Here is a 14,031-nt window from a genome sequence, read left to right on the forward strand (position 1 = left end):
GCTCGGCACACGGACCCCGCTCCCCAGCTCGGCCGCGACCTCGCCCGCCGCAGCGCCCCGCCCGCCGCCCGAGCGGCAGCGGCCCGAGATGGCGGCGCCCGGCGTCGTCCTCCCGGCGGCCGGGGGGCGGCCGCGTTCCGTCCCCCGCCGGCCCGTGGCCGCCCTCCGCGTCCCGCCTCCCGCTGCCACGCACGGCCGGCGCTGCGGGGCGGGGGAGAGCGGGCGGGGGCACTGCGGTGCGCTGGGGAACGGGGGCTGCGGGAGGGGCTGTCCCGTGTCAGGTGGGCGCTGGCAGCGTGCCGGTGGCTGCTCGGGCGTGTGTTTCCCTCTCACCTCGTGAGGATTTGCCGTTTGTCTTCTGACATAGGGCTTGAACCCCCCACGCAGAAATGAGGAAGGTTCTGTGCGTGGAGCCCGTCATTTTCATCTACCTTTTCGCGACTTTCCTGACGATCCCGCTGGTGCAGCAGTTTATCTACCGGCGGCTGTGGGAGCAGGAGTTCAACTCCACTTTCGTGAGCGATAGCAATGTCAGTCACTGCGAGCAGAATAAGAGCAGCCCGGCTTATAACAAACAGAAGGTAAGACGGGGGAAGAAGTAACATTTATAAATAAACTTGCAGCCAGGAGGTGCTGCCTCAGCGTAATCTCCTGGTTTATAACCTCACTTAACCTTTTATAGACGGAAAAGCTGTAGCTTTGCAACCTGCACTCACTTTACCATCTCATTGCTCGTGTGTTTCATTGTTGGTAGTGGAAGTGCTTTAAAAGACAAAGATTTGTCTCCAGGAAGATGCTGAGATGAACTCGTATTTTAGCAGGAGTTGAAAATCATTTGAGAGGATTGGGCCCGAATTGGCATTGGGCTGACATACAGCTCCTCCCAGCAACTCGTGCATGTGTTTGTGAGCCATTAGTTGCCTTTGGTGCTCCTAGTGTTCTTTGCAACCATGTGAAGTTTAGCAAATGTCCTGTAATTTTGAGGACTAAGACCTAGTTTAGAATACATTTATTTCAGAGGAATTACAAGAATGAGGAACAGGGGAGGTGAAAATAAAAAGGGTTGTGTTTTTAAAATGTGGAAAAAAAAAAAAAGGCTGATCTTTGCACAGTCAAATATAATTGATGGTTTATCATTCAGAGCACTAGTCTGCCTTGTTGAAATACAAAGACGTCAAGATGGCAACATCTCACAGTCAATTACATTTTAGCACATTTTCATAATTCAGCATGCTGGATAGCGAATTGTTGGTTGGTACCTCTTCCATTGCACTTCTAATGCAGTTTTAATGCTTCTATTCTGCTAACTATGAGCTGCCAGCAGAAGAGATGATCATACTCCATTTTCCTTTCCCCTCTCCAACCATGTATTGTATCTTGCAAATATGCAGTTACAGGTTATGGTTTGGATTTAAGTAGGGCACTGATTCAAAAGAAAGCTCATCTCTTGCTTTGAGGTTGCTTTTTGAGTGTTAAGCAGTACATTGCTCTGACACTCTGTGGCCACATGATTGCTGTGCCTAACATGGGAATAGCAGAGGGAACATATTTCCAGAATAGATTCAACAGAACCATCTTTGTCAACAGCAACTGGCAGTTGGGTTGGATTAAGTAGAAGATTAAACCACTGTAAGGTCAGAAAAGTAGATGACTTGGAGTATTAATTACACAGAAGGTGGAGTTACGGAAACAGTCATTTCCTTATGCAGCTGAAAAGGTGGCACTTTAAAGTTTTTGCTCACATTCCATATTTGAATCTCTCATGTGCTGCATATATGCAAGACTGAGCACTTGAGCTTATCTGCCTCATTTGTCATATATAAAAGATTTTTAACAGTAAGTGTTTTCATTAAAGGTGATCGAAGAAATAATTCAGGATTTTTAGCATGGTGTAAGTTCTTTGTCATGTGACAGAAGCTGGTCTTAGTAGAAAGAATGTGAAAGTAAAAAGGTCAATAGAATTGTCGTCCAGCATGACTTCTGGGCTGACCCATGGAGATAATAACCAGTTATTGTCTGAGTAATGCTGTATTTTATTTAGTATTAGCTTCCCTATTTGGTGCTATGTCTGGGCATTTTCTCATACAGAACAAGCAGCTCTGAGGCAACCATAAGTGGTGCATACAGTTCTAATTGCATAGCCCATCAAGAAACTTATATTTCACAAACATTTTCGCATTTTGCAACCCCCCTAGATTCAGCCTGGTTTTCAAACTGCCGTCACCTATGGTTCAGTATTTAAAACTTTATATTTCTTTTTGCAAAACACTAAAGCAGAATCTTATTTTCAGCTGAAGTTTAGATAGCATCTCTGAGGTGGTGGTGAATTCACACATTACAGGTCTTTTGGTTACAAAGTATAATTAACTTGGTATTTGAAACAGCACTTGAATAATGGCCAACAGAACTTCTTTGTTTCCGTTTCCTGCAAAATTTCCATTTGCTCCATTTCGGTGATTGCCAGTAGGGCATGAGCTTTTGAACAATTACGGTCTTGTCTGGGTATCTTGCCTGCATTTTTATACCACATTTGTTACCATAGCTTAAGAATTTAAATGCTCAAAACACTCATTAATTTAAGTGGAAGCTGGTCTCTGTGCTGAGTAATAGTCCTGTGTATGGGCCAGAAAGTAGACCCACTAACTTAAATCCATGCTCTTTCCCAAGGAAGCGTGAAGTAGGTATTCTGGATTTCGCAAGGCCATCCTAACTGACATATGTTTATAGATGTTGCTCTTAGGAGTGTTCCCAAGAGGCCAAGTTTGGCATTAACTTTTAGAAGCACATCTCCCTTAATAGTTAATTTAGTGAAAGTTCTTATATTCTGAGAATGAAGAAACTTTATACTAATCTCCCCTGTTTCAAAGAAAAATGTAAACAAGAATTGAAGACAAAAATCACTTGTAGCCTGCAAAAAAAAGTAGAATATAATTCAAAATGTATAGTCTTTGCAGCAGTTAGATTAATTATTTCTTACAATTCAAAGAAAATTAGTAATTTTATAATAAAGTGAGTTCAGTGGTAATTTGAGTGCGAGCTGAAGCATTCTGATCACTGGCTTGGATAATATTTTTTAATATCTCAGAAAGAGCTATATTATTAATCATTAAACATGATTTATCATCCCATTTACTTATTGTCCGATCCATGCATTTTCCTTTGCTACTAAGTAATATTTTTTTATATTATGAGCCTGTCAGTTTATCATGTCCTGTACATTGTTCAGTCTCGGGCACTGCACTTCTCTCTTAATTAATCTTTATATAAATTATTGCTTCTTCATTTTTATTCCTTTAATTTTGAAATCAGTGATTTTAAGATCTATTTCTGTCCATTGTGAGTAATTTTTCAGAGTAGAGTGAATTTGCATTTTAAAAAACTAGACCTTTCTCTTCAAATGTATGTAGTTGTATTGATTATTGGAGTTACATGATTTTAAAGCAGCTGAGGGTTTGACCTGTCATTTTCTGTGTTTGTTTTTATTGGTTTTATAAAACCATAAAGTAGGTAGTTGCATGCCTTGCACTCTACATGGAGTTCTCCTGTACTTATGTCTTCTAGTCGTCTTGTTAGAAGACATCAGATCTTTTATGACAGCAAGTTTATGGTCATTTGTGGATGTGTAGCCATGTTCTTTATATTGCACAACTTCTTCCAGAAAGAAAGACTCACTAATATTTGCGAGTTTATTCCTTCAGTATGGTTTGGCAATAATATTTGTATTCTATGGTTAATGTGGGTTGAGATGATATATAATAACATTTTATTTTTAAGGCAGTATCATTTGTTTGATGCTCATGTCTTTGAACGTGATGATTCTAGTAAAGAAAAGAGGTCTGCAATTGCATAGAGTTCTCTTTTGTCAGCAGTGGAGGAGTTAAAGATCAGAATAACATTTTCTGTCTCGATTTGTTCAATCTTAATGGTTTTGACCCTTTCAGGGTGATAACAGTGCTGGACTTTGGGATACCATGAATCCTATGGCAGTCAGGGAAGAGAGTTAAAGACTTTCTAGTGCTGGCAATCTTGAAGGCTTTACTTGAGGACCTCAGGATCAGTTGAATTTTCCTCTTGCAATAAAACCTGGTATCTTGTAAACAAAGGAAGAGATTGAACTAAAAGTCATGGTCTTTGCCTATAAATATAAACATGAATTTATAAAGCATTTAGCAGCTTTCAAAATTGCCCAGAATACATCGCTGTAAGTTCTAGGGGTTTTTCAATTTTATGGATGCTACTCAGTCAGGATTATGTTAGCTCCAGAGGAATACATGGAATATAGATCAATACAAGCTGAGAATGGTGTCAGCCAACTTACACAGTTGTACCTGCTACTGATTTAAGAGTGCAGCCCCTGCCCAAGTCAGTGTTATGCCTCAGCAAACTTCAAGAAAACTTTCAATGTGACTTTACTTTCTGCACCTTAAAGTTTATCTTCGAGAGTATAAAGGGGTTGTGCCACTAAAGTTACTTCATTTTCTCACCCTGTTCTTCAGTCTGATGAGATGGTTTTCTTTGAAAGGGCTGTTGTGGCTGCTGTCTGTCAAGTCTGCATCTATGCATTAAAAGCAAGATCTCAAGTAGCTTGCTGAGTCTCCTTTAGCAGCTGCATTCCCAACAAGATCTCTCTTTTTTTTATTTAAAAAACATTTAACTTTCCTTTAGTTTTTTTTTTTTCTGTAGCCATTCATGGTCTGTTAAATAGTTTTTGATGTTTTATACTTCTGTTAAAAAGAATTATGAAATTTTCCCCATAATGGGTGTTTACAGTTTATTGTTACAGTGTTAGTTGCTGCTGTTCTTTATATGACGCCTGCTTTAGCATATGTATAGAGACATTACTGACTTGGACAGTTTATGAACCCAGAGCTTTACAGTGTTTGCAAAATTAGTTAATTCACATATCTATGAGTCAGTATAATATTTAATGCTGTATTTCACATTTGTAGTTGTTACTACTGGTAGTAGTAGTAGTAGTAGTAGTAGTAACATGGTACATTGGGATGTGAGAGCAAATCCTGATCTGTTTACTTGCATAATGTGCTTTACTCTGCAACTTGTTTATTGTAATGCCCTCAGTAGAATTATTTGTGAGGAAAAATGTGAATAGGGAGCATGGGGTGTGTTCCTCAATCAAAGACTGGTTTACTACTGATTTCTGAGTAGTATTAAAATAGCCCAGTGTCCTTTTGCCATACCCTGTATTGAAGGAGTACCAGCTCTTGTAAATGCATGTTCAAAAGAATTATTCTCTCATCTCCGTTGAAACTCCTCTGTTAACACTACTAGTAAGACTGTGCCTTAAGAACTAATTTTTGGTTTAAAATGTAACAAGGGTTATTTAAGGAATATTGAAGATCAAATTACAAAAGCAGGAGAGAATATGCACTTGTATTAGTGATTACAATAATATAATGCATTCTTATATAGTAATGCGCTCTATAATATTATAGCATAATATCGTAATGCCATATAATCTTATAAAATTTAATTGTAATATATGATTACAAATGTAACAGTATCATTTGTAACCTATAAATACATACTGTGCTATTCATTATATTGCATACTAATAATTATGTAAATAATATTGTTACAGATTTTTTTCCCCCAGTGTATTACAGTATTTACAATTATTTTTATTTTCTCTTTGCAGGAAGTTCAAGAAAAAGCCTCTGTTTTTAATATGCAGTTGGACTTAACTGGGGCCATTCCCAGCCTTATAGTTGCCTTTGTCATTGTAGCTAATGGGGATCGCCAGGGACACAAAAGGTCTTTAGTTTTACCATCAATGGGAGCTTTGATTGCTGGTATTAGCCTCACTGCCATATCATATTTTTCCTTGTCACTCTCTGTCCTGTTTGCAGTTGCATTTGTTACTGGACTGTTTGGGAGTATAGCAACTTTCCTTGGAGGAGGCTTTGCTTTTATAGCAGATGGTTGTCATGATGAGAAACAGAAAACAACACGAATAGCTGTAGTGGATTTGATTTTTGGAGTTGTATCTGGATTGGCAGGACTCTCATCTGGCTACTTTCTGAGAGGAATAGGCTTTACGTGGACATTTGTGACAGCATCTCTGCTTCATGTCATTAATATCATCTATATTATATTTTTTCTGGAAGATACTGTAAGTGTATCTGAATTCCAGCATGAGGCACCAGTATCCTGTAAAGAACTTCTTAGAGAGACATTTTCTGGAGTGTACATGCTTTTTAAAACTGCCCCTTATAAAAAGAGAATTTTAATAATTGTGTTACTTTTTGCATTTATGACTTATATGTTTACTATGATTGGTGGGAGTTCCCTTTTTACATTGTATGAACTGGATGAGCCGCTCTGCTGGAATGAAGTATACATTGGATATGGAGCAGCTGCATTCACATCTGTCTCTCTGACCAGTTTTTTAGGAGTTTACTTATTTTCTAAATGTCTCAAAGACATCTATATTGTCTTTATTGGGATATTTTCTTACATTGGAGGAATGATCATGGCTGCCTTTGCCAAAACTACCCTGCTCATGTTTTTAGGTAAGTTCAGAATCAGTTTTTCCATAATCAACAATATGTATGAAAATACTGCTATGTTATCTGTAATGAATGCAGTTGTTGGATATTGGATGTACTATCTTGAAGGGGTCATAGAGAGGTAAAATATACATGGTTGATCAGGCTGATCCGACTGATTTGATTTAAAGATGAAGTGTGTGGAGAGAACGGAATGAATGGCTCATGATTTGGTTTCGGTGCTGTACAAATATATTTGATTTATTAATTTCTCTGTGCTTGGATAATTGTGTCTCAATGCACTTCTAGTTCTTTTCTGGTGCTTTGTCTTATGTGAGGAACTAAGCATTGAAAAGTGTATGACTAATTCATTTGCAATGTATTTGTAAAATCCTGGAGTTTAATTACTTCAATATCTCATGACTGCTTTACAGTGAGAGTGCCATCTTTGTTCTGCTTTATGCCTATTCCTGTTCTCCGATCCATGCTGTCAAAAGTGGTTCTCGCTGGTGAACAGGGTGAGTAGCAATTGGTTTTAAACAGTAAAATAATACAGTGTTTCAGAACAGAGATGCACCAAGATTACCTTTAAACAAACAGATCTGTGTTGGTATTTTAAGTCTGCTTTTCTTTCATGTTCCATATAATATGGCCCTGTGTCTTGATATTAATGGCTTTTGATTCTGAATTTAATATTATCAACATTGGGTTAAAAACCACTGCAAGTTTCAACCTTCAAAGGAGATACTGTTCTTAAAAAAAATTAAGACCATGGGGAACTTGAAGCAGAAGAATGCTCAAGATTTATACAAATGTGATTTCAGAAGGGCTTCTACATTCACAAGATTTTGACATGCAGAGAAAGATATATTTTGTTATTTAGTCAATGTCATACCTACTAATTTAGAAAGGTAAGCAGTAGGCGGTCAACCTTCAAAGCACTTGAAAACAATTAGACGTGGATCTTCAGCTATAGAGGAACCCATCTTCATGGGTGCCTGTGGCTTCTTAATCATGTCACAAAAATGTAACACATTACTTCTCAAAGTCCTTTCCTTATGGAACACAGGAAAAAACAACATGTCAGGCCTCAAAATGTGGCTCTAGTATCCCATATTTTGCTTCTGGGGAGCATATATTTTCTAGATTTTCTAGAAACATTCTCCTGAGTTATTTGGTTTTATTTTTTAGAAGACTAATCTTTGTATACTAAAACAAAGATCTCCTTGTACTAGCTGTGCTAACATAGACCTCTGGTTTTGCAGTTTCTTGGCATTCTTCAGGGCTTTGGGTACTTGAGTAGGTTGATGCAGGAATCAGGTTGCCTCGTCATCCTTTTCTGCTTACGTATAGTGATCTTCTTTGTGGTCCTGCGATTATGAATATAGCTTGGGAAAATGTGTTCAACAAGACACTGATGGGATAGACTGCCACCCCAAAGGGTAGTTCAGTCCAAAAAATATGTTATTTCTTTCCTTTCAAAAATAAGAGAAACATGGTTAGATGCTGAACCATCACTCTTCATTGGATCAGTCTTTTCAGCATATGGGAGTAAAGATTAGAGCAGGAAGAAACAATAAAGAGAAGAGTGAGAATAAAAAAGAAAATTGGAAGGGATAAAGGATGGAAATGTGTAGAACATAGTTGATGAGGATGAACAGGTTGAATTTCATGTGATAAGCAGATTCAAGAAAGTAGGAATGGTGATAGAATAGTAGCAAAGAAAAGTAGTTCCCATCAGTAAAATGTTTTATTTTGGTTTTTATTCATTAAGAAGAACAAGCATTTTGTAGGAGTTTCCACAGACGACATTGCCATGGCAAAGTATGATACTCTGATGCTTTTTACTTCTGTACTTGCAAAAATACTATCGATAGGTCTTTCAAAACATGTTTTAAAATGTCAGTATTTTGAAGAGGTTTTGTTTTATTTTGTTTTGTTTGTAATTCACCATTTATTTTTGGCAGGTGCTGTGTTTGCTTGTATTGCCTGTTTAGAAGTTGTGACCGGCAGTATTTCAGTTTCAGTTTTTAATATTATCTATGCAACTACTGTTGCATGGTTTTCAGGCTTTAGCTTCCTCCTATCGGCAGGCCTTTGTCTAATTCCACTGACTGTCCTGTGGTAAGTACAGATCAGGAGAGTGCTTCTGACTGCTTTTGCCAGTAGTTTCTGTTCTGACATGGGTTGAAGCTGAATGGTTTAGTGTGGTAGTTCTCAGACTTTACTATTTTCCAGTGCAGTGTAGAAGCTCCAGTTTCACACTTTTTCTCTGATCCAGCTGCCTTCCCTCGGCCTTATGCTGTGAACTTCCCCCAAAGTGAAGTCTACCCTGAATGTACTGCTTGGGGGACACACCTCAGCCTTGACCACATGTGTGTGCCTTCCCTTGGTTTGAGACCTTTACATGGTCTTTTTTACAGGAAAGCCTTTCACAAAGAACAAAAGCAACAGATTGCTTGAAATGCATGAGCTTAATTTTGCAATCTGAGCTCTTCTAGATGCTAATTAGGGTTAAAAACATGACCAATCACGCTGTGAATTTAATGGAAAGCTCTCAGTCCTGATCTTTGGTCATGAGTACCTTGTGATCCAGTGCCATTAAACTCTGCAAAAGATTTTAAGGTCCAAAAGAATAAACCTCTAGATGTGTTTAAAAAATAGACCTCTATAGCAGTTGTGTCTAATCGTATCTGACCACCTAGTAATACTGACAGTGAAATATCATTATTCATGAGTACTCATAAAAGCAAAGGTCACTTTATGTTATTTCCAATATAAATTACTTCTTTTTAGGATGCTGAAACAAAAATCTAAGTGACAGAAGGATCACTTTTCATTAGATAGATTTATGTTCAATGGGAGGGGGAGAAAGATGTATTCCTTAAGAGGGTGGTACTCCTGCTAGAGACTTATGTATTTTTTCCTAATACTTAGACTTCACCTCAGTCACCTTTTATCTCTACATCAGCTGCACTTAAAGATTTAAATAGGCAGTGATAATGCTGTAGATTTAGAACATTTCACATAATTTCAAGTCTGTATGTGCTTCACTACAGATATTTACCATCAATCAGTCCCTGCTACCATCAAGAGTGTAGTCCATCATCATCATAGATTTTTGGAAGTTACTTTTCTTTACCTTCTATCATTAGTGTTTCAGGTATCAGACCCTTGGAATAACCTTTCTCTGAACCTTTCTTTTTGAGAGTATCATGAAATCTTGCTGTCTGAGAGCAGAAAGGGTAGTTGTTCCAGTCTGTAATGGACATGGTAGTTGAATACTTTGATCAAAAAGAGCAGTAATGATATTGTCTGACTTCTCTGAGGACAAGTAGTGTCATTGCTTTTGTTTACTAAGATACATCAACAGCTCTGTGCCACAGAAGATGGCTGTACAGAACTATCCAGTGTGTTTGTTGGTGCTGAATCAGAATGCTATAAGTAACATCTCAACTAAAGATACCTGTCTTATCTTTGTCTTACAGCTGGCTTCTGTGCACAAGCTGGAATGGGGAGGACTTGGCTTTGCTGGTACCTGAAGAAGTATCCAGCATAGAGAGTGCTGATAGTTGAACAAAGGATCCACATACCCGGGATTTCTAATCTGACATGCAGTGGCAGAGACCATTATGTCATACAGACACCACAGACATAACACAACACAATCTCCAAGTGGCCCTGCAGCAATAAGCAGTAAATTGGTAGCACTCTATACCCAGTCTTTCAACACTTGACTAAAGCTAGCTCCTAACTATGCAAATAGGCAATTGATATTATAATGCTGCTTTCAGCATGAGTTAAAAAAAAATTAGGTAGGGAGATACTCTTTCCACTCACCTTTTCTCGAATTTGAGAATGTCAGGTGTGGATTGTGATACATCTTGTATCATTCTAAATAGGGTGAGATAAATTATCAACTCAGAGGGTGCTGGCAATTTTGCTGAAGCCATTGGAGCTTCTGCCAGCTGAGGATGTGGTCCACTGCGTACATCTTTAAAGTTCTGTCTTAATGATGAAGCCCCCAAACCTCTCTAAAATTACTAAAAAAGGAGTTTTTTCAGAAAGCAACCAAACTGGAGGCAGTACTTAACATCTGCTGCAAGCAGACTTACTGCTCTGCAGTTAGCAGAGAGTGTTTGTGTAAGTATAATGTATGATGTGTGGACCTTGCCTGTGACTTAGTTCTTAAAATGGATTTTCACACAGAACTTTCAGGAAATTTCCAGCTTGCAGAGTGTGAAGTTCAGCCTGTGCCTACATTTTGCAGAGGCCATATTGCACATTTATAATTTTCCATATATTAGGGACTGCATATAGGCATCTCTGGTTTTTGTCCCAGAGATATTTCTTATTTTTTAGTTAAGTTGGTACTTGGTTTATATGTTTCTTTTAGTGAAAGGCTGTAATAGCATTTCTTATCAGTGGATCTTTATTTTTTTAACAACCCTGAAATGAGGTGACCAAATCTGAATTATGAATCTAATTATCTTGCAACAAATGCAGCATAATTATATGAGCACTTGAATGGCATTTCTCATCTTCAAAGGACCTTACAAATGCTATTAAGAATGTCCTTCCATAACAGATACTCTCTTCCCCCTTGCACAGAGAGAGAAATTAACAGAGAGGACAAGTGACATGCCCAGGGCCACAGTGCAAACTGGTGAGACTGCCAAACCTAGGAATCAGTTTCAGCATTGACTCCTCACCTTTTCCCTTGAGATCTTTAAGTAGAAATTATCCTGAGTATTAGCTTCTGGAGTGCACAGTGGAAGTGAAAATATAACATCACGTTACAGACCACTCCCAGAAGTCAATATAATGGAAAGCAGTTGACATTTAGAGAAGGAAACCTCTAGGAAAGCAACTATGATGTGGGAACTGACTTGCACACAGCATAGGATAAAAATGCTCACAGAGCATGTGCCGTATAATGATGACCTGCTTACAGCCATTGATACCCATCACACGAACAGAGTACTCGTGCAGAACTTTTCAATGGTACTCCACTGAAAAATAGTAGTACCGCATCATGATACTATTGTAGATCCTTTACAATTGAACAATTGCATTGTTTACAAGTTATGTATTGTGCTGAGAAGGTTTGAAAGAGGGTTCAAATCAGGTAAAGGACGTCACAGGTGCAAACAGTACTGTTTATCCAGGGCAGGGGGAACAAGTATTTACGCAGCTAACAGCCATAGCCAGCTCTTACACTTCTGTCCTGAACTACCGAGGCTGATATTAGCAATTAAACATCATTAGGTCTCAGTAGTTTAGACACCAGCCAGCAAATAAAACTGCTTAACTCTCCTCCTTTGAGGTGCCCAAGTTACTTCCAACTTGTAGGCTGAGTTCTACAATAATCAGTGGGTCCAAAATATAATGAGTACTTGTGGAAAGATTAAGAAAACACTGATGTAAAGGATTTCAGCACAAAGATTACATTGTCTGCCTTGCCTCTTCATTATGCAGTTATGTAAGGCTGTATGAAATTAACTATTTCACAGAAAACTGCCAGGGGAAAAAAAAGCAAATGAAGACATTTTCCTCTTCTTCAGTGCACACTTCTGCTAGCACTCAGAAGGTAGCAACAAAGCAAGCCAGTTCCATAGTGGTGGTGTGTCAGTCCAACTGAGAACAAGCACATATGCTTCAGGAACGGCTTTGTTATGGTTTGATTTTACTGTACAAAGTATGTGCTGTTTGCAGAGTATTTCTCGTAGATGCAGCATTTAGAACTGGCTGTAAATTTAGGTCTAAGGATATGAACTGTGGTAAAATGCCTGGTATGGTGCAAGCTGAGGAACCCAAGTACTAATATGCTTCAGAGTAATAAATCAAAATCTCAGATCATAATAACTGTTTTACTTGTGTATAATGCAAATGACTTTGATATAAATTCATAATGAAGTTTGGTTTTTTAAACTCTGTTGTATTTGTAGTTCTTGCACTTTTTAAAATTTTGACAAATGGCCAATGGCATGACTGGTAGAAGAATGTTTGTGTAAACGGGAGCAGCACTATGGTATCATCTATTTTTTGTGGTCATAACAAACAGCAGAGGAGGAGGATGTGCTTTTGCCTCCCTCTTGTGCCTGGGGAGAGGAAAGGATGCTGCCCAGAATATCAGTACCAAGAGAAGGTACGGAATTGCAGAGCAGGGACAGCATGCCATGTAGAAGAAGTCAGGGTGGGGGCTTCTGTTGAACCTGCCAGAGCAGTGTATCTGGAAGTGTTTTCCTCCCTGTGCTCTGTCAGGGTCTGTCCCAGGTCCGCTGCCCAGGTGTGGCATGCCTTTGTGAGTTGCTCTGTGCAGCATATGCTTTACAGAATGAGGCTTATCCAAAATGGGGAGAAAGGGCTGGGCCAGAAAGCCCAGTCCTCAGCCCAACCCCCTGCAGCACTGTCTGAGCATAACCCTTCCTATTTATCTCAAAAGCTTTTGTCTCAGTCCTGTTTGACTCCAAGTACTTTTATTAACAGCATAAATTCTTGCACAGGCCTCTTACACATACTATTTGCTTTCCAGCCTGGCTAAACCCCTAAGATTAGCTGCCTTACAGACATAATGAACAAGGCACCTTCCTGCCTCTGAACATGGCTTGATCTCACCCAGGATTATTATAAAGTATACTCATTGTTGAACTAAACCACCTAGAAATTGCATGCAGCCTCTTAATCTGCATCTGGTTCTTCACTGCACTAATGAGAAACTCTACTAAATTACTCATCTTAATGCAGTTTTGCTCAGATGCGACAGCCATCTGGGAAAGGCCAACCAGCTCAACACACTGAAGTGGGGAGCTTTAAGGTACCAGTAACTACAACTATTGGATGGCAGGCACCCTGTTTTCTGGAACAGTGCTGGTATGAAGGCAGACCTTAAAATCCTCCTGAAAATCCATGCCCACACCTTAAATTGTCCCAGATCTGGCAAGGTAATCCCTCAGACTTTCTTATCAGCCCACAGAGGGACCACGACAGCTATGGACAACAAAAATGAGAGTAGATCTACGCTTGCATGTTCGATTCATTGGCCCTACATTTAACCTCCCTAAGGCAAAATAAACCCCAAATAAAATTGCTTGTTCTGCATAGCACAAGCCTCTAATCTCTGCAAATCTCAAGTGAAAGACAATTTTAGAAGCTTCACTTCTTGAATGAAACAAGTTTAAATATAAAACTACCAGTGAAGTGTCTCCTCCTGTCATCCTAATGTTTCTAATTTGCTGCAATGTTTTAAATATAAAAGCACTATAAACTTTTCAGGACAAAAGCTAAAAGCTTTGGCCTACATGGATAGGGAATTTGTAGCAGCTATAAGCCCACTGAAAAGCAAAAGAGATATTTGCAATTGTGAAAAGGTTTATAGCAATATTTCTGCTAAAATTATCTACACAGAACACTAAGTGCACTTTGAAATTTAACCAAGTCATTGAAACCTTCTGAATAAAGAGTTCCTGTCTTAGAAATATTGTTTCAAGCTCCCCACATATGCCAAAAGATAACATTTTTCAAA

The 14,031-nt window shown here is 38.8% G+C and overlaps 1 protein-coding gene across 1 annotated transcript; it reads left to right on the top strand.

Annotated features, from left to right (window-relative positions):
* The first annotated feature begins 363 nt into the window (after positions 1-363).
* SLC46A3 (solute carrier family 46 member 3) lies at positions 364-10,305 on the top strand. Its single transcript, XM_027903051.1, has 5 exons — positions 364-581; positions 5,657-6,530; positions 6,941-7,024; positions 8,474-8,630; positions 9,995-10,305. Exons 1-5 carry the CDS (start codon positions 390-392, stop codon positions 10,080-10,082), a joined length of 1,395 nt encoding a protein of 464 aa, XP_027758852.1. The 5' UTR covers positions 364-389; the 3' UTR covers positions 10,083-10,305.
* The last annotated feature ends 3,726 nt before the right edge of the window (positions 10,306-14,031 follow it).

This window comes from Empidonax traillii, unplaced genomic scaffold (assembly GCF_003031625.1).
Source record: "Empidonax traillii isolate 1590-97213 ecotype Southwest subspecies unplaced genomic scaffold, ASM303162v1 scaffold926:size687835, whole genome shotgun sequence".
NCBI classification, from domain to species: domain Eukaryota; kingdom Metazoa; phylum Chordata; class Aves; order Passeriformes; family Tyrannidae; genus Empidonax; species Empidonax traillii.

Bases quoted from the DNA above. Each gene is read 5' to 3' on its own strand.
- SLC46A3 (XM_027903051.1), top strand. From the start codon at position 390: ATGAGGAAGGTTCTGTGCGTGGAGCCCGTCATTTTCATCTACCTTTTC. The intron at 7,025-8,473 runs GTGAGTAGCAAT...TATTTTTGGCAG, and splicing joins GGTTCTCGCTGGTGAACAGG to GTGCTGTGTTTGCTTGTATT. The intron at 8,631-9,994 runs GTAAGTACAGAT...TTTGTCTTACAG, and splicing joins ATTCCACTGACTGTCCTGTG to CTGGCTTCTGTGCACAAGCT.